Here is a 20014-nt window from a genome sequence, read left to right as displayed (position 1 = left end):
AAAGAAATAAAATTGCTACTCTGCGGATGGTACAACATCTGCAAATTAATGTCATTTTGTTAACCAAAGTAAAATAAATGAAAACAACAAAAAACAGTAAAGTGTGAAAAAATAGCGTGGGATACAGATACATAATTTCAATGCAAGCATTTAATTTGCTTTTAATTTTCAGAATGTGGAGACAGATTTGCTGCCACATGTTTCAGACTATGTGCATCATTCTGTTGGTTTGTAAATCCAAGATATTGTGTCCAGCCTATACATTAGCCCCCATATTTGATAATTTTAGCTTTTTTTAAAAGGAAAAATAGTACCTGAGGATAGCTGAAGTACACATTTTACATTTGTGTTGCTTTTCTTCTTCACAACATTCAAATTTTTCAGCTTACAGTTCAACCTGTTGCTGTCCTCTATGTTCAACTGTGGAATTACGCACATCAGCGTGTTCACCTTTCATCAAAGTTTTTTTTATTTGATTTTTTTTATCTTTAAAGAAGTCACACCGCTTGTTTTTTCTTTATTCATATCTTTTGGAGGATGTTGTAAGATCAAATAATCAGTAGCAAACAGTAGAAATGGGAAATAACATGCAGAAAAGCGTCCATGGCCCTATATTTTTTGTTTGCTCCTTTTTTGACGAAATGTGCCTATGTTAATCTTTGTTCTGCAGATGATGTTTACCAGTATCTGGAAGTAGAAATAAATCTAAAACTTACCAGAGTTCAACAGGTTCTCAGAACAAAGGTCACAACTTCCTTTAATGGTCACTCTTTATGATGGTCAAAGAATATGTTGTAACGGCAGAGCATTAGCTCCAAGGACACCATGCTTTCTAAAACTGATTGTATTGCATACATTAGATGCGGTAGCTGCTTGTGTGGTTTGTTTGCTGACAGAAGTGATTATTAGAGCTGATGAATCATATTTATGAATACGTGACACAAATCCAAATCATGAACTGAAACTAAGTGTTGACTGCTTGTAATTCTGGTGCCATTTTCAGAAATTTTACTGTATGCAGGAGGGATTAGATGCTGTTTAAGTGGAATCGCATTATCTGAAAAGCTACATGAGATATACAGTATCAATACTGGATTTACATTTCTTAGTTCTGTCTTGAAATGGTGTGATTTTGAAGCTGAGGGTTCTTGGAAACATTTATGCTGAGTCACCACAAAAGAGATAAGACTGACTGAAAAAATAAACTTGCAGTGTTTGTTTCTTTCTTTCCAAGAAGGAGGAACCTCCGGCTCAGTCTGGAGAGTTGCAGGTTTTTGCTTGCCATTGCCCTGCCCCGTGTGCATTTAAAAACGGGTGTAAATCTGCTGTTGTGCACAGTCAGCAGGGTGGCATGCTGGGAAAGCTCCATGGAGACGCTGTCAGACATCAGATTCTTTACTTGACTTCACGTCGGCTCTATGTGAACTCAGTTTAGGAAACATTGTCTCCTCTTAAAGCTGTTCTTCGACTGGTGCACAGGTTTTTATTTCCCACGCTTAACACACACCTAAAAACACAAAATTATAGAAGCTAAACTAGAAACATTGACATGTACTGGCACGTTTAAAAGGTACAGATGTTACAACAGGATTCTAAAACATCACCCAAAAGCAACCAAGAAGCAACTTAACCTTTATCTTATTCACAGCTACATGTAGGTCAAAGAGTAGAAAGTAAAATGAGGAAACTCAATAGGCTTTAAAAATCACAAACGTGTTTACGCACAAGAAGAGAGCAGACAGTCAGAGCCTCAAATAAGAAGTTGATTAAAGCTGCTTATGTGGTCTCAAACTGAAACACATTGACAGGACTGTTTGTAATTCAGTGAATAACTCATGCTGTATGTTGTAAATTTTACATGATCAGAGCTCTTTGTAGTCATGTAAACTAATCAGCAGGTGTCTTATGATTCAGTAAGAGACACATTAGTTACTTTGTGTTTGCTGCCCCCAAGTGTTTCATGTCTGCTGTTACTAGTTTGACATCTGAGTTGCGGCTTGGAGTCAGTGTGCAGTCATTTCTTTCTTCGTTGGTGTTGTTTTCCAGTGGTCTTGCATGAACCAGGTTAGTGAAAGAGACTAAATCTTTGCCCTGAGTAATGTTTAATATGGGACTGTATGAGGATTTTGTCCAATGCATGAGTTCAGACGATGTGATGACTTGAAGGAAAAAAGCTCTAGGCATCAGTAAATAAACCAACTGTAAAGTACTGAAATTATAAGGTCATTAGAAAGAGTGGAGCATTCCAATGTTTTACAGACATGGATGGATTATGAGTCAACCCGTGGCCTTTATCTGCAAAATAAACTGCCATCTGCAAAGTCATAAAACCAACACAGATGGTCTCAAAATAGCACAAAATGACCAGAAAGAGATAGCAAATGAGTGCAAATGGAAGCACACAAGTATAAAGTGATGCATAATAACTGCAAAGAGGCAATATAAGAACTCAAGGAGAAGCAAATCGGTCACAATAATGTCCTAAATGGACAGTACGAATTGGAAGACTACAATAGGATGCAAAACATGTTAAAGATACACATTTTGAAGGGACAAGATGACTACAAACACAACTACAGGGTTTGTGGTTGTTTTGCTCTGTAGGATGGGTGGGATGCTTTTTACATGTTTGTGCCAAAGGCCCCTTTGTTTCATAATCCATCCATGTTAATGGTCTTACACACTTTACTGAAAAGGAAGCTTATGTCTGTTTAAATGAGAAGCAGTCGTAGTGAAAGCAAACACACATATTGATTGCCCATAACTGAGGAAATATCAAAAGAAAGTTATTTATTAGAAAAACAAAAGAAAAGTGGTGCACTGTCACACTTAAACATTATGTATATGGTATAATATTTTTAAGTTAGGTAACCTTAGCTAGAAGAAGCATCATACGACCAACTATAACTCTGCATTTTGCAACTATCCAAACATACTGGTATGTTAATCAACTGTTTTATTCATTGTATACAGAATTATTCAAATACAAGCAGAAGATGAATGCAAAAACTTTTTTTCAAGTCAGCTGACAAAAATAGTTGGTTCTGAATTAATAACTAAGCAGTCTGTAGAATAAATCAATAAATCAAACAAATAAATCACAGAAAGATAATGGAAAAAATGTTAAGCATAAAGACATACATTTTTTTTTAAAAGTGGAAAAATAAACAAGCATCTTCCAACTGCCCACACAAACACCAGCATACACAGATGCACAGCGCACACTGGCCTTCTGTACACACACCACCCACACACACACACACACACACACACTAACACAAGCAGAGGCAGAGTGGAATCTGAGAAATGTCACATGCATTAGTAAACATCTAAAGTCCTCCCACAATCCATTTCAACCATTTCTATGGCACAAAGCCCTTAAAGTAAATCCTGTTGGAAATCTTTTGCTCTGTAGTGTATCATGTCAAAGAGGGAATGAAATAACTTAAAGAAACAAATTCTTCTTCGTGAAAATATAAAACACAACAAATCCTTTAATAGATCAAGACATTGCAGTTTCCAGATACACCTCTGATAGGGCGTGACCTCGGAGTCTGTTCGTATTTTGCACGTCCGATAAAATTACCTCATACAAAAGATTTTTCCGGTTGCTTCCCCTCGCTTGCGGCCACCGAAGAAGCATTGTCCTTTCCTCTTCCGAAAACAGGCAGCGCTCTTCCTCCTGGTGCAGAGGAGCCAACGTGCAGCAGAGCTCCCCCCACCAGGAGCAGCACACTGGTCCCCCAGCCCAGGTACAGCGCCGGCCCCAGCTCCCTTTTCAAAGGCGCTGCAACGTTTGGGTCATAAAAGTCCCTGATGATTGTGTAGGAGGTCCAGCAGATGGGTATCAGGTAGGCAAGGCCAGCCACGATGAACAGCACCCCTGCTATCCCAGCCAGCCGAGCCTTGGAGGCCTGGTTCCCGTCGCCCATGCAGTGAGTGCACTTGGCCCCGGCCACCCCCAACATGAGGGCCAGAAGGCAGAGGAGCAGGGAGAGAACCGTGAGGCCCCGGGCCACCTGGGCGGACATGGGCAGGGCCAGAGTGGAGTCGTAGGTCTTGCACTGGATTTGTCCCGTGGTCTGAGACAAGCAGTTCATCCACAGTCCCTCCCACAGCACCTGGGCGATCACCAGCTCCCCACCGACGAAGGCTGATACTCGCCACAGAGGAGCCGCACACACCAGCGCTCCACACACCCAACCCAGCACCGCTAACACCAAGCCCAGCACCTGCAGACCTGTGGAGGCCATGATCACTGAGGACACTTTAGAAGGCTCTTGTTGTCAAAAGATGTTTTGCCTTTAGAAGTGCCTGAGTCTAGGCTTTGTCTTGTCTTTCTTACTTTGAAGACTGAGACCCAGGTCCACAGGAAGGTGTCCACTGATCGTGAGTTGTTCAGTGAGTCCCCTCCTTCTCATCAGTCTTCTTGTTGAACACCTAAATATACTGTGAAGAGGAAATTGTGTTCAGCAAATTTACTGAATAGAAGCACATTTTAAATTAATTCAGACATAAAAATAACAGATTTAAGTAATTTACCACCAATTCTCTGTAAAACTTACCTTTCAAACAGAGGTCTCAGGTTTCATTTGACGGTTTCCCGGTGGTGCAGTGAAGCCATATGATGTCAGTAGCTGGTGTCTCTATCCTTTTGTGAGTGGCCAGCCTGTCTTGCTCGATTTCATACACAGTGTAGGAGGGCAGCAGTGTCATACTGCATATTAAACACAAACACACACACACACATGCACACACAGCTAGTTATGCAAAAATGAAGTGACAGCATGAGGACACTAGGACACTTTGTTACAAACATTGTTGGTTGCTAGCATGTTGTCATCTCTTAGAGCTGTAGTGGGCAGACTGAAGCTGAGGGACGAGACCCCAGAAGGAGTGAAGAAAACAAACTCCTCAAATTCAGTTTTTTGTGAGAAAAGTTTTGACCACTGCACTGATTTTCATAGTAATCAATTGAGCTGTTACCACTGGGTTGGTTATGTGGAGGTTGTTCTATAAAGTTGTTCTATAAGCAGCCACCAGATGATGTTAGAGACAACACTTCTGCTTCCATTTTGTTTGAGGTACTTTGCAGCACTACATCATGAGTTGAATTATTAGGTTAAATAGATTCAACATTTAACATGAAGACAACATGGAAAGATATTGAAACTTTGCACATAAATAGATGATACTTCCATATTTTACTATGTCAGATTTCATCAAAATACCCATGGGTCAAGATGTCTGTCTGGCTTTTTGGAAATTAGTTACTTTTTTAATTGTCAATTTCAATTGGCCATAACTCCCATTTCTACTAACATAGGAAAACTTTTTAAGCATTAGTAATGTCATTTAGATAGTAAGATCGTTCGAACAGATCCTATGTATTAGAGATATACAGTTGTGCTCATAAGTTTACATACCCTGGCAGAATTTGTAAAATGTGCTCCATTCTTTTATGTAAACATGTATGATCAGAACAAATACAATTGCATGACAATAAATAGCTTTGTCTGAACATCAGCCCTAAATGAAAGTAAAATGTTTCCATTAACAAACATATTTTGCTAAAAAATAAAGGACAATAATTCACAAATTTGGCCAGGGTATGTAAACTTATGGGAACAACTGTATTTTCTGTTGTTTTTGTTTGTTTTTTTTTTAAAATCAAATCCTGAATGTGAGAGGGCTTAAAGCTGCTGTCCGGAGTTTCCGTTTGTTTTCAATTTATGTATCATTTTTTAACAAAGCTTAAATGTGTTAGTCTAGTTCGATACTATAATATAAAGTTAGTATAACGCGATATGAAAATTTATTCCTGAGCTCCGCCTTCCTCTCATAGACCCCCATGTTATTCCAAAAAGCGCCGGTCGACGTGCACAAATAAAGGTGCGAAATCAGAGGGACGGAGGGTGGGACCAACAGTGTTTTGGGAGACGCTGCGATTCAAACTCCGGACAGCAGCTTTAAGGACAAAACTGAGGCGTGTTTGCCAGTACTTGCTGTATTCTGTCCATTCATCAGAAACTTCTGAACATCTCCTGAATATGTTAAGACTATACTTCAAGAGATATGGACATGTAAAAGTGGCGTCTTGTTCAATTTTCAGCTCGTGAGAGATTTACTGAAAATTCCCACTGGATAAACAAAAACTAAAAAAAGTAAAGATCATGATAATGTTGGAATTTCAGCTGAAAAAAAAGGAATCTGAGATAGTCAAGCAACCATCTTAATATGAACCATTATGAAGTCAGCGATAATGAATTGACACAGAATGACCCAGTTTTTCTGGATGTAACATGGAGCAGCAATGACTGCATTTTACTGCACAGTACAAAGAATGTACCTTGAACCTTGATTAGCAATGAATGTTGCATGTGTGCATAAAAGCTAATCACCTCTCAATGTCAATGAATTCTGATGAAAAATCTTCTTTAAATAAACAGATTTAGTGTCACTTGCTCGAGTGTGTGCAAAATCTGTAATTAAGCCAATTACAAAACGCTTTAAATCCATACAGCATCCTTCTGGTAGTTTCATTTTCCGGGAAGCCACGTTGGTGAGAGTGAGTTTCACTTCTCTGTAAACCGCTCTGGCACAGAGGGAGGGAAAGTAAGAGAGGGAGGGCTCACTGGCTAACATAAGTATAGACTTACTGTGATCAGGAAGAACAAGTTAGAAACAAGCCCAGGCAGTCTTTGCGGTTAAATCGGAGTTACCTGGTTCTTCTTGCTCTCTACAAGAACATGGGATTAACGTCAGCTGAAGGTCAGTCTGTTTACTTTTGCTTATGCACACTTCTTACATTCCTACTGTGAGGTGACTCAAGAATTCAAGATGAATGCTTTGCTGTCTATTTGTTCAAAGACTCCTGCTCTCCAGTTATCAGTGACCTGAGGATTGTCCTGCTGGGCAAGACTGGATCAGGAAAGAGTGCCACAGGGAACACCATCCTGGGAAAGAAAGCTTTTGCCACAAGCATGCATGCATCTTCCGAGACAAAGATCTGTAAGAAAGAAATCGGCCACTTTGATGAAAGAACCGTGACTGTCATTGACACTCCTGGGATCTTTGACACATCAATTGAGGAAAAGGATTTGAAAAGTGAAATCGAGAAATGTATCATGCTGTCTCTCCCAGGACCCCATATATTCCTGCTGGTGATCAGACTGGGTGTACGCTTCACAAATGAGGAGAAGAATGCTGTAAAGTGGATCAAGGAAAACTTTGGTGAAGAAGCCTCCAAGTACACAGCAGTGCTTTTTACTCGAGGTGACGAGCTCAAAGAAACTTCTATCGAGGACTATATACGCCGAAGTCCAGAACTGAGAAAGCTCATCAATGAGTGTAAAGCTGGGTACGTTGTGTTTGACAACACATGTAAGAATGATCGCACACAGGTAGCTGATCTTTTTGAAAAGATAGACAACACTGTGCAGTTAAATGAGGGCCATTATACCAGCAGTAAATACGAAGAGTTCCAGAAACAAATGAGTAGGAATCAATTTTGGCAAAAATGTGGAGATACCCTGAACTCTACAAGTTCTTTCTTGATAGGGGCAGCTTTCTATGCTGCTGCTCCTGTAGCTGGTGCTGCTGCAACCATGGAAGGAGTAGTAGCTGCAGCTGCACGATCAGGGGTGATGGTTGCAGCTGCAGGGGTCACTGGAGTTCTTGGGAGGTGGCTCAAACCAAAAACAAACACTGACTAAGTCGGGTCATGACCTTTATGAAGTCAGCCATGTTTTCTTTGTCATAATTGTACATGAGCACAAATTCATATTTGACTTTTTATGTTTTTGCGTTTATAATTTCATTAGTGTACGATGATATGCATAAGTCGCACCTTGCCTGCTTTGACAAATCTTTCAAATGTTAATCCTGTATATGTTGATTGCTAAAAGTCGAATGTAATTTTATCTCTGAGAATAAAATAACATGGGATAAATGTGATGTTGTTGAAAATGAATTCAAATATCCACACAAATGCTACCAGGGCACCATTTAAGAATAATACTCAGTTGGCAAAACGACCTGTAATCTAAAATGCAAAACTCATGTGGGACAATGTGAGGCCTAGTAGTGCTGCCACACCATGACAACTTGAAACTGCTGTGACTGTTTGGTTAATTTCTAGTCTTTTATTCGGTTTGACTGTTGCTTCATTCTCTTCTTCCACCACCTCAGTAGCCCTCTGTGTCAACTTGTCTATAGTTGGTGGAATTATTTCCTCATCCCTTGTGTCTTTTTGAACTCTCATAATACCTCACTGTTGGCAACCACAGAATTATTTAAAATATTTGATTAGTGAAGACAGATGCAGTAAAAGGGACAGACTGGACAATGGAAACATAGTTAAAAGGCCCTTAATTAGATATTACATGTTTAATTAGGAGAGCTTTTCCACATTTGGTTGTCAGATAGCGCTGTGGATGGTACGATGCTTGAGATCAGAGTGGTGCCGGCAGGTGCAGACAGATGACTGCACCAGAGCCAAAGTAGTCCATTTTAAAAATTAATTAATTTTATCAGGCATTGGGGTGGGTGGGCTAAAAATTCAAACCTAAAAGAATAAAGATGAGTGTTGGCTTTGCGGCTATAATAATCAGTTGGCCCCTAAACAACCCCATAAGTTATTGTGCATTGTATTGCAGGTTTAGAATTATTTTTCATTATTTATAATAAAAAAAAGGCGTATATAAATAATCTTGCATTATACATAAATGTACACAGTCTATATACTCTACCTTTTATATTTAGTCTTACATTGGTAGATAGATATCCTAACATCACTGCATTTTAAGTGCTACACTCACATCTCACTTTACAGTCTTTTGACATGAAGCAGCTGATGGAAGTCTGATTTTTAATTGCACAGTTTGTGAAGTGACAATGCTCAGAATGTTTTAAACATTGCTACTAAAGTTTCTGAACCTTGCCTATTAGAAGCAGGCTTTTCTGTGCTCTTTTGTTTAAAATCCAGATGAAACAAGTGCTTCTCAGCTCCTGACAACAATTTTTATTTTTATTTTTTTTTTTAAAGGAGGCTGGAGCACACTGATTAATTCAGTGTTTGGTTGCTCAAATGGATGATGTCTCTTTCTCAGAGGAAAAAAGGGAGATGCATGTCGTCAACCTAAACCTAGTTCATTGGAGATTAGATTGTACAGGGATTTTTAAACTCTTGGAAAGCAGATCTAAAGGTGGGAGTTGTACATGTTACCATTTTCAGCCCATACTTGGTCATTTTGTTGGAGATGGTATATGCTGACAATGTCACAGTGGCAGAATAGTTAGGTGTTGCTCTGTTTCCGCAAATGCGATCAGTCAATGGATGTTTCCCATTGTTTCTCATTTCCTTTAGGGAAATGAGCCTGTAATGTTACTAATAATAAACAAAAGGAAATGCTGCATTATGGTTTGAATAAGGAGCAGTAATTCATCGGCGTAGTTGTTTTATTTGAGAAATTATCACATAAGTTAAGAAAGTATAAACTGTTGCTGAAAACATTTGCAAATTTTATGCTCTAAATATTATTTATTAGGACTCAATGCAAAATATCTGTTCAAGTATAACTCATATCCATATATCGGTTTCATACAAAAAGCGAGTGAAAAGAAAACAAAAAGAACACTGAATTTCATACCGTTTGTTTACTATCAATTTCATATACTTCTGTTATGGCAGTGTTGAGTCAAAATTTCAGAAGCAGAATGCAAAAAAAAGGATAAAACACATCATTCACTGATTTGCTGTAAAAAGTATAGTAACGTATTGTGTTAATATTGTATTTGGAATATTTCTGCTGTGCATTCAGTTATAGCTATACAGGAACATTAGCTTTGGGTTTGCATTTTATGCCTTTCCATATCAAAATGGCAGCTAAGCCACATAACACTCCCAGGACGAGTGCAGGAGCTCCTAGAGCCAAAGCCACCGTGGTTTCAGCTCCGACCGCTATAATGGCCCCAGCTAACACCAACGCAACAGCAGCAGCCGAGGCCACACGTATATTCTTTCTTCTGACCTTTTTCACCCTTTCTCTCTCTTTCTCTTGCTTTTCCCTCTCTGCATCCCATATTTCCTCTCCTCCTCTTTCTTCTCTTCCTCCTCCTGCTTCTTCCGCTCCTCCTCCTCCCTCAGCTTCCTCTGGGCCTTCTCGTACATCTCGTTCGTGTAGTTTTTGCCCCCGTTATCCTGTACCATTTCTTTGATCATGGTGATCAGCTCGGTGACCTGCACGCGGTCATCAGCGTCGTTGTTGTTGAAGGCGTGGTATCTGCGTCCGAATGTGATCGAGAGTCTCCGCAACTCCTTGCACTCTTTCAAAGCGTTGTCAGCTTTGGCTTGATCCTTACACGTAAACAGCATGATAGTGTACATGGAGGCGTCGTCTCCAAAGTTATCCTGGATCCACTTCACAGCGTTTCTTTCCTCCTCTGTGAACCTCACGCCGAGTCTGATCACCAGTAGGAAGGCATGAGGGCCGGGCACTGACATCTTGACGCACTCCTCTATTCTGGTTTTTAATTCTTCCTCTGAGATGGCTGTATCAAACAGACCTGGAGTGTCAATCACCTGGACCTCAGTCCCATCAACCTCCCCATGTTCTGTCTCACAGTGCTTTGTAACAGATACGGGGCTCGGGTCTTCTTTGAAGGCAGCTCTACCAAGGATCGTGTTTCCTGTTGCACTCTTTCCTGATCCAGTCTTGCCCACCAGGACTATCCTCAAACCTCCAGACAGATCCAGAGCTGTGGGAGACACAAAGTTAATGCTGTGCACGAAGCAAATTTATCGTCATGTTAGCTTGCAGTAAGTGTTTTAATTAGTGTTTTTGGATCATGGTCTCATGAAAAACCTCCTTGGCTGGTGTATAAAATACTCTACAATGTGTTCTTTTATCTTTTTAGCAATCAGCACCCTGTCAGCATTGCCCCTGTCATGCACAGATATGTATGCATATGCACACTATATTGCTGAATGGCAGTTGTTCACAGCAAATAGCTGCTAATGTGTGCCAACGAATGGAAGAGTGCAACAAGCTAGCAAACATTTAACAAATCTGAGGTCATTGCAGCTACTCAGCCTTAATCCAACCAAGATAAAGAATTACATCATAGAAGAAGAATGTCAAAGCTGTTCAGAGGGAAGACAAGGTAAATTATTATTAATTCATGTTTTCAAATCATTGAGTTTTAATATTTGCAAACCCTTCCCAAAGCTGAGAAAATGTATTTTTAACACCAGAGAAGGAAATGTTTCCCAACCCTGCAACCCAAACCCACTATTCCAAAAGCAATAATATACCATATATTTACAATAACAATGAACACAGTTTAGCTCGCATCCATATGACAAAGTATCATTTAGACATGTCTAATTACTGAGATTTCTTGAGAAATGAGACAATGGAGCCTACCGTCAAAGTTATTCAGACCACACCCATCAGACCGAGGTAGAGTTCTCTGTTTCTTCTCTCGGAGTGGTATTGCTGTGACAATAAAATGATACCATTGAGAAGCACAAAAAATAGACAATTAGTCATGGACATCATTAACAAGGTCTACATATTTCCTATTTCCTTCTCTTTTCAATGTCATCGCATCACATGAATATCTCACAATGACCAAAGGCTCAGTCCTGTTTTTACTTTCAACATTAAGTCAGACAGATTCTCTTACCTTCAGCCATTACTTAAGATTTGTCCAGGTCCCAGGTGACCAAATCTCTTCTTCCAGACCTGAGCTGTGAGCTCTGTGGCTCAACTTTCACATGAGTTTTCTGGGAAACTTCTGGATGCCTGTGTTATGAACAGGGGGCTTCCTATTTCCTTGTATTGTCTCTGTTTACATCTGAAAATGTGAATCCCCACAGAGGCTGTCCACGGCTCTCAGGTTTTCCAAACAGGTCTGTATATGGCCGATACACTTTAGAAAGGGTGAGGAAAACACAAGATCAACAATAAAGCTCTTTAACCGATCACTTTAGGTATTCTTATCATTACTATGTTATGAGGTCTGTTTTTAAGGGGGCATATGAAAAAACTGCTGGGGCCGCATCACGTCCTTCCATTGTTGAAGTCTCCTCCCATTGAAGCCAAGTAATTTTACATATGAAAAACAAAGACAGGCCCATCTGACAGCAGTTTGGATGAGGATGGTTCTACTTTGGTTGAGATTTGATGTACTGAGAAGTAAAAATATGAATGTAAAATCAAATTTTTAGGGCCTAGTTTCTCTCACGTTAATGATAAACAAGCATACAAATACAAATAGGTAGATTCATATAAGAAAATAGAAGCCAGGAGAAGTAAACTGCACTTCAGACTTAAAAATTATTAAAATATTTATCTATATTATCTATATATTTTGTACGTACCAATTAACATAGGGAAACCAGTGCATGAGTCACATTCCTAATCACCAACAACAAAGTAAACATGCACAATAGTTTTTTTTTTTAAGTTTAAGATTACAGACTTCTTATTACAGACTATTGAAAGCTATTATTTGTCTCATTGCATAGAAAATACATCACATTAACTATTAAATATGCAGAGGATTAACTGTACACCTTCAGAGACGGTTCTTCACCTACATAAATAGGCATTTGAGTGTGTTTGACAGGAAATGGGTTCTTATTTGTCTTCTAATTCTTACTGCCGACTCACTGGAAACAATTTAATCCAGATGTTACTGTTTATTGATATGCACAAAAACACATAGTCAAAGTTCTTGTAAGTGAAAACAACTTGGCAAGAACACATTCTGCTTCTAAAAAGAAAGGGTAAACTGACCTTTTAAATAGACCAATAGGATGAGGCACAAAGTTCACCATACAACGTCAGTGCTACAACACAATTAAAGCACTGATATTTATTTTTGTATAAATATAAACAGTTAAGCAATCAATATAAATTAAAATTAGAATATATCAAATTTATAGATTAGTTTAATTACATGTGTGGGAAGTTCTGCTACACTGTTTGTTTACTCTTCTCACAAGACAAACTTGCTGTGCCAGTGACATTACTTAACTCCATCTTAATCATACACTTTTGTTCTGATTTTGGCAGTCAGCACATAATGCGACCAGCAGAGAAAACATGCAACCACACATCCCAGCTTTCCCCTGCAACATCTCTTTAACCGCAGTCACCGTCAAAAACTTTGAAAACAAAAAAGAGAAAGTCTTTCACGGCAGATAGTAGTAAACATCAAGGGTGGGAGAAGTAGATGTTGTATTTAAAAATTCCAGTACATCAATGTAGAAATACTGCTCTGCACATAAAAGTCCTGCATGAAAATTCTACTTCAGTAAATGTACATATTTGTTGAGCATTGAAGTAAATGTACAGGTTTGGTCTCTCTGATTGGTGTATTATTATGTATGACATAATAAATTCAACACATTTAAACTCATCTCTGTGTTTCAGAGATACATATTTAGAAGTTTTTTTTTTTCCCATGAAAGTAATCCCTTCGTGCCTTAACCCAGCTTAGATGTAACTGCACCATTGTTTGCTTGTGAATGCGTAGATCTGTGAAGTCTCGTTCTCTACCCACTCCTCTTCATTTGCTGCAGCTCCGCACACCAGCTCATCTATGACTCTGCTCAGACACTGTAAAATTGTTCTATGCTGCAAAATAACAAATTGTACGTAATATTGGAGTAATTCAGCCAAACATGTCCAAACTATACTGGTTCCCCAGGTGGTTAGGTTACGTATAATTGTTATGCTGGCTTCTGACTCTAAGGCTAAAGCAGTTTATTCAGCTTCCTAAATAATGAAATATGATTGAAAAACTCTGTTTACACCAAACACAACACTGAAGTAGAAGATAGGATGAGTCAGGATCTGTTGGTAAATGTCATTGTGTACTTTATTTCACTACACAAGCACAGTCAGTTCAGCAGCTGCAGGTAAGTCATTAGTTACATGATTAAACCCTGAGTTCCATCACATCTGGATGTTTTGTTGTGTAAAAGTCTGATCTGTTTCCAAAGGAAACATTTTTTTTTTCAAAAGATGTTTTCATTTAACAGCAGGAACATTATTATACGCGTGGATGGGGCTGACTTGGAGCTAAGGCAAGGTTCATCATGGACAGGTCACCAGACTATCACATAGCTATCACATAGAGATAAACAAGCACGCTCACATCCATGCCTACGGATAATTTAGAGCATGTTTTTGGACTGTGGGAGGAAGTACCAGGTTAGAACCTATGCAGGCACAAGAGAAAATGCAAACCCCACACCGAAAGATTCAAACCCAGAACCTTCTAGCAATGATGCAACAATGCTAACCAGTACACTACAACATGTAGCCCAGTAACTATGATAAAACATTGTACTGTACCATAATCAGCGGTAGTTAGATAAATTATCACATGGGCAAAATTTTCCCTGTCAAAATCATGTAAACTATGAATGTCTTGCCCAAGGAGAACTTTTTCTTTCTCCTGGGCTGTTCTGAATGATGGTTGCCCTAGAAAGACAAGGACAAGCAGCATTCAAGAGCACATAAGGTTTTCTTAATGAGGCATAGATTAACTTTTCTTAAAATCAAATAATTTTACATATAAACATAAAAACCTGTTAGTCAGCAGCATAAATTAGGATGGTTCCATGTTGGTTGATACTTAATGTCTTCAATCTGCAGCATAAACATGCAGACAAATAAATAGGTACATAAAATTGGAAATAAGTCAGAAGAATTAATCTGCATTTCAGATTTCATTGGGGAAAAAAAGGTGTTTTTTGTCAGCCAATACAACACAGAGAAACTGATGCATGAAGCACATTTTTAATAAACAGAAAGCATGCACAATTATTTTTTCAAGCTTAAAATGAAGCTGATAGGCTATTATTTGGCTCATTTATAGACATCATTCATAGCTTCTTCCACCTTTCTCTTTTCATCCCAAGGTCTTAGATGTAAATGAAAAGAACTACTCTATGAAATAATAAGCTAATTCAACAGCTTTGACTGCCCCTGCTAATGCTAATCCTACAGGTGACATAAAATATGCTGACCCAGCGAAAACTGCCGTGGAAGCAGCATTTAACACTTTAAGCCAAGGAATCTTTTTGTGTATGCCCTCTTTCGCCTGTAATGTCCTCTGGGCTTCCTCATACATCTCGTTAGTGTAGTGACTTCCTCCATTGTCTTTCACCATTTTGTCTATCTTTTCTAGAAGTTCTCTGACTTGACCTCTGCTTGCTCCCTGGTTGTTGATGAGCGAATGGTATCTTCCTCCACACTGGTTAATCAGTCGTTTTAGATGGACGCTCTCTGCCACGTAGTCCTCCACAGATTTACTTCCCAGTAGGTCAGCATGAGTAAACAGGACTATTGTGTACATTGAAGCATCTGAGCCAAAATTATCCTGGATCCATTTCACCGCATCCCTCTCCTCTTGTGTGAATCTTGACTTCAGACTGATTACTAAAAGGAAAGCGTGGGGGCCAGGAACTGACTGTCTAACACACTCCTCAATGTGGCCTTTCACTTCTGTTTGTGTTTTGCTTGTGTCAGACAGCCCTGGTGTGTCGATCACAACAATCTTCCTGTCACCATCTTCTACCTCTTCTCTCTGACAGCTATCAGTCACAGATTCAGGTGATGCCTCAACTTTAAATGCCCCTGTACGTTCCAGGATGGTGTTTCCAGTGGCACTCTTTCCTGATCCAGTTTTTCCGACCAGAATGAGTCTCATCTCTTTCGAGCCTGTGGAAAATGAGCAAAGCATTGTTTTCATTTACTGAAATAATCCATTTTGTGGAGTCGCTGAAAGTACTTTCAGTCTTTTCAGTGAACAACCAAACTGAAACAGATTCAGACTAATCAGTTGCACCAGTATGAATTTAATCAAATTTAAATTTTCCAAACATAGTTTTACATTTTATTCTTAACCAACCTCATATTTTGCAGAATAATACTGTAATATTTACACAGCATAATGACATATGCATTTAAATTACAGATTTTCATTTTAAGTATCGGAAGAGCACAAATGCATTCAAAAACAAAAAGTGACATTAATAACAATTATTGTAATTAAATCAAAAAGCAGGATCTAGCTTCTCAATTAATGATTTTACTTCAGAACTATTTGTATGACTGTTGGGAGGAAAATAGAAGGATAAAGAGGAAAAACCTGCAGGTAGTTCACTAAAACAACAAAAATGTAACCAAAAAAATAATAATTTTGTGTGGAAAATCTTGTGTGTTGCTCCTTTAAAGCCTCTTTTTCTTTTCTTCTGCTCTCAGGACAAACCTGCTCTTCCAGTGACATTTTTTTCTAAATCACATACCTTGGTTTTGATTCTGGCAGTCAGCAGTTCGCCCACAAAATGTGACAAGCACAACCAGGATGCAACCCGCGATCCAAGCTTTTCCACGCACCATCTTCATACCCATCATCTCTGTAAAAAAATAAAAATAAAAATAAAATAAAAAGAAACACTTGCCAAAAAAAGAAAAAAGATTTAAAGAAAGCTAGTAAGTAAACATTATCATTTAAACAGAAATTATAAATAACGGCCTATTTTTGTTGTTATATAACCAAGTAGTGTAGACACATCTGTACATTCTATGAGTAGGCAAAACAATCTTCTTTAAAATGTATAAGGGCTTTCATTTTGAACCTGCCTGTACAAGTTTTTCTTCAGGTGTACAATATGCTGGAAGGTGCACGGAGTTTTTATAGCATAAGAAACAGAACACGCCCATTTTCTGATGACACTCAACTAGGAGATACTAAAACAGGTTCAGGTGTCTCCTTAACCCCTTCATCCCTGGAGATCACCGCACTTTGACGACAGCTGGTCCCATTTTTCAAACATTGTTAGAAATTTTGTAAAATAGCAAAGAATTTAAGTGGTTTAAACTTCACTTTCATGAACCTGGAAAGCACTTTTTTAAGGAAAGAAACTATGAACAGGAATGAGGAAGCCAAATCACTGGTGGCAGGTGGAATGGTATGAGGATCTGGCATGTGGCAAACCTTCAGGGTTGAAAAAATGAAGCCAGTGCGGAAGTTTTCAAAAACTGAAGTGTCCACAACTGGCCACTTTGAGACTGGCTCTAGAAGTGAGTCAGTGTCCACAGACGCCCATGTTAAAATGTCCAATTTTACAGAAGAAATAAACATGTTTACAGGCTTGTAATAAATAAAATAAAGTAAAATGAGCAAAACAAAAACATTTTGGTCTCTATGTACGTCACCCGTTTAAATTCTAAAAAGGCTTAAATAAAAAAGAAAGAAAGAAAAACACACACACACACACACACACACACACACACACACACACACACACACACACACACACACACACACACACACACACACACACACTAAATGGGAATAAATACAGAGGATAATAGAGCAGCACTAAGATCTACACTACCAGTCAAAAGTTTGGACACACCTTTGCATTTAATGCTTTTATTATTATTATTATTATTATTTTCTACATTTTAGATTAATACTGGAGATTAAAAGAATATATGCAGAATTATGTTATCAACATAAAAGTGTTAAGTTTTGATGTCTTCAGTATTGGTCTACAATGTATAAAATAGTTCAGTAAATACCATTGAATGAGAAGGTGTGTCCAAACTTTTGACTGATAGTGTAAGTACAATATATTATGAAAATTAAGTAAAAATAAGAACATTAAAATAAGACTAGAGTAGAAAAATAACAAGTAATACTGTCTTAGTGTGTTTTACAAAGGAAAGTTCTCTATACTGAAGTCAGTATATAAAACTTCAATCTATCTCTGTGTGCACAGTCTGCCCTCTAGTGGCCGCTAGACACTACTGCAAATGCCAATTCACCACAGACACTACAAAAACATTTTCTCCTTTTTCATACCTATCGTCATAGGCCAGGGGTCGGCAACCCGCGGTTCCGGAGCCGCATGCGGCTCTTTCAGCCCTCTGTTGTGGTTCCCTGTAACTTTGGAAAATAAATTGTTCTGCCTTTCAGGCGCGTTTCAATGCATTTTAATATAGAGAATTTTATTGTGAAATTACCGCTCTTACGTGTCACTCCACCGGATGTGTTGCTGGGATTTTCCACTGTGACATGTGAGCGCAAACTTGATGTAGAGAGACAACACGGAGCTTCCGATTCCCATACGTTTCGTGCCTTTTTTTATTTACTCCTGGAGAAGCAACGCCTGTACTTTCACATCGTTTTGTACTCAAGAATGGCAAGCCTGTATATTAAAGCTCCACTCCAAGAAAGACACGTCTTGTCTTTGAGTCAAAAGTACTCATGATAGGGTAATACACGTCACTCGCAAGAACACGGCTCAATGTGACGTCCAGCATCCAGGCAGCAGGTCAATAAATACATACACTTGTAAAGAACATAATGTCATGGCTCTCTTGAGTTTCCAGTTATTTCTACAACTCTGATTTTTCTCTAATAGAGTGATTGGAACAGATACTTCTTTGTCACAAAAAACATTCATGAAGTTTGGTTCTTTTATGACTTTATTATGGGTTAACAGAAAAAGTGACCAAATCTGCTGGGTCAAAAATATACATACAGCAATGCTAATATTTGGTTACACGTCCCTTGGCCATTTTCACTTTATTTAGATGCTTTTGGTAGCCATCCACAAGCTTCTGGCAAGCTTCTGGTTGAATCTTTGACTGCTCCTCTTGACAGAATCGGTGCAGTTCAGTTAAATTTGTTGGCTTTCTGACGTGGACTTGTTTCTTCAGCATTGTCCACATGTTTTCAATGGGGTTTCAGTCAGGACGTTGGTAAGGCCATTCTAAAACCTTAATTCTAGCCTGATTTAGCCATTCCATTACCACTTTTGATGTGTTTGGGGTCATTGTCCTGTTGGAACACCCAACTGTGGCCAAGACCCAACCTTTGGGCTGATCATTTTAGGTTATCTTGAAGAATTTGAAGGTAATCCTCCTTCTTCATTATCCCATTTACTCTCTGTAAAGCACCAGTTCCATGGGCAGCAAAACAACTCCACAGCATAATACTACCACCACCGTGCTTGACGGTAGGCATGGTGTTCTTGGCGTCAAAGGCCTCACCTTTTCTCCTCCAAACATATTGCTTGGCATTGTGGCCAAACAGCTCGATTTTAGCTTCGTCTAGGGCTGGACCCGAATATCCGAATATTCGTTCGCTACGGCCCTATCCGGATATTAATTTTGGTATCCGAATATTCGCGCCCCCCGTCCCCGTCCCGCCGTCGTCACCGGGCAGAAAGAATATGCAGCGTTACTGTCTTCCCTCCGCCTTCGGCCCACATCGACTCATCTCGTCCTGTGATCACATAAACATATACACATATGTCTATAACATATACACATATGTCGATGTGATCACCCCCTCCTCCCCCCAGACAAAAATATTCGGAGCTCGTCTCTTCCCTGCGCCTTCGGCCCATTTCGGCTCATCCCACCGTGTTCTTCGCTAATTTCGGCTCCTCCATTCGTGTTTGTAAACACCACCCGAATAGCCGGGTGGCTGCCGACTCTGAAGCCACGCTTCACTTCGTTGCATAAACACAAGACAAGATTATGAAGACTGGTGTTTGGGAATTCTTCAGTTTAACTAAAGACTAAACAAGGGCAAAATGTGGACCTGGGAGACCAGACGAACGGATCCGACTAATCGGGCCATCTCTGCCGCCGCTGCCGCGCCGCCACACGAACCACACGAACGGATCCGAATATTTGGCTAGTCTCCGCCGTCTCCGCCACCTCACCCCTCAACCCGCTTTTAGAGCAAGGGCTTCCTTCTTGCATGGCAGCCTCTCAGTCCATGGCAATGCAAAACACGCTTGACCATGGACACTGACACCTGTGGTCCAGTAGCTTCTAATTCTTGGCAGATCTGCTTTTTGGTGGTTCTCGGTTGACTCTTAACCCTCCTGACCAATTTTCTCTCAGCAGCAGGTGATAGCTTGCATTTTCTTCCTGATGATGGAAGTGACAAAACAGTGTCATGCTCTTTA

General features: G+C 39.4%; 4 protein-coding genes across 4 annotated transcripts; 1 reads left to right on the top strand and 3 right to left on the bottom strand.

Annotated features, from left to right (window-relative positions):
• Positions 1-2765: 2765 nt before the first annotated feature.
• LOC110960316 (claudin-4-like) lies at positions 2766-4771 on the bottom strand. The gene is made up of 2 exons (XM_022207518.2): positions 4566-4771; positions 2766-4449 (listed from the first exon to the last, which is right to left on the bottom strand). Exon 2 carries the CDS (start codon positions 4251-4253, stop codon positions 3588-3590), a length of 666 nt encoding a protein of 221 aa, XP_022063210.2. The 5' UTR covers positions 4254-4449; positions 4566-4771; the 3' UTR covers positions 2766-3587.
• Positions 4772-6625: 1854 nt separating this feature from the next.
• On the top strand, positions 6626-7468 carry LOC110960307 (GTPase IMAP family member 4-like). The gene is given in 3 exon segments (XM_022207505.2): positions 6626-6771; positions 6871-7229; positions 7231-7468. Coding segments are annotated over 3 exon segments (483 nt in total). The 5' UTR covers positions 6626-6749; the 3' UTR covers positions 7333-7468.
• Positions 7469-9441: 1973 nt separating this feature from the next.
• LOC110961089 (GTPase IMAP family member 4-like) lies at positions 9442-12037 on the bottom strand. Its single transcript, XM_022208564.2, is given in 4 exon segments — positions 9442-10081; positions 10084-10758; positions 11427-11498; positions 11689-12037. Coding segments are annotated over 4 exon segments (1011 nt in total). The 5' UTR covers positions 11699-12037; the 3' UTR covers positions 9442-9827.
• A 1875-nt stretch (positions 12038-13912) lies between these two features.
• On the bottom strand, positions 13913-15762 carry LOC110960342 (GTPase IMAP family member 9-like). Its single transcript, XM_022207552.2, has 2 exons — positions 15025-15762; positions 13913-13924 (listed from the first exon to the last, which is right to left on the bottom strand). The coding sequence occupies exons 1-2, from the start codon at positions 15760-15762 to the stop codon at positions 13913-13915; spliced, it is 750 nt and encodes a 249-aa protein (XP_022063244.2).
• Positions 15763-20014: the final 4252 nt, after the last annotated feature.

Source organism: Acanthochromis polyacanthus, chromosome 3 (assembly GCF_021347895.1).
Source record: "Acanthochromis polyacanthus isolate Apoly-LR-REF ecotype Palm Island chromosome 3, KAUST_Apoly_ChrSc, whole genome shotgun sequence".
NCBI classification, from domain to species: domain Eukaryota; kingdom Metazoa; phylum Chordata; class Actinopteri; family Pomacentridae; genus Acanthochromis; species Acanthochromis polyacanthus.
The sequence above is the reverse complement of the archived record's forward strand: the minus strand, read 5'-3'. Positions and strand labels throughout refer to the sequence as shown.

Bases quoted from the DNA above. Each gene is read 5' to 3' on its own strand.
- LOC110960342 (XM_022207552.2), bottom strand. From the start codon at position 15,762: ATGCTTTGCTCATTTTCCACAGGCTCGAAAGAGATGAGACTCATTCTG.
- LOC110960316 (XM_022207518.2), bottom strand. From the start codon at position 4,253: ATGGCCTCCACAGGTCTGCAGGTGCTGGGCTTGGTGTTAGCGGTGCTG.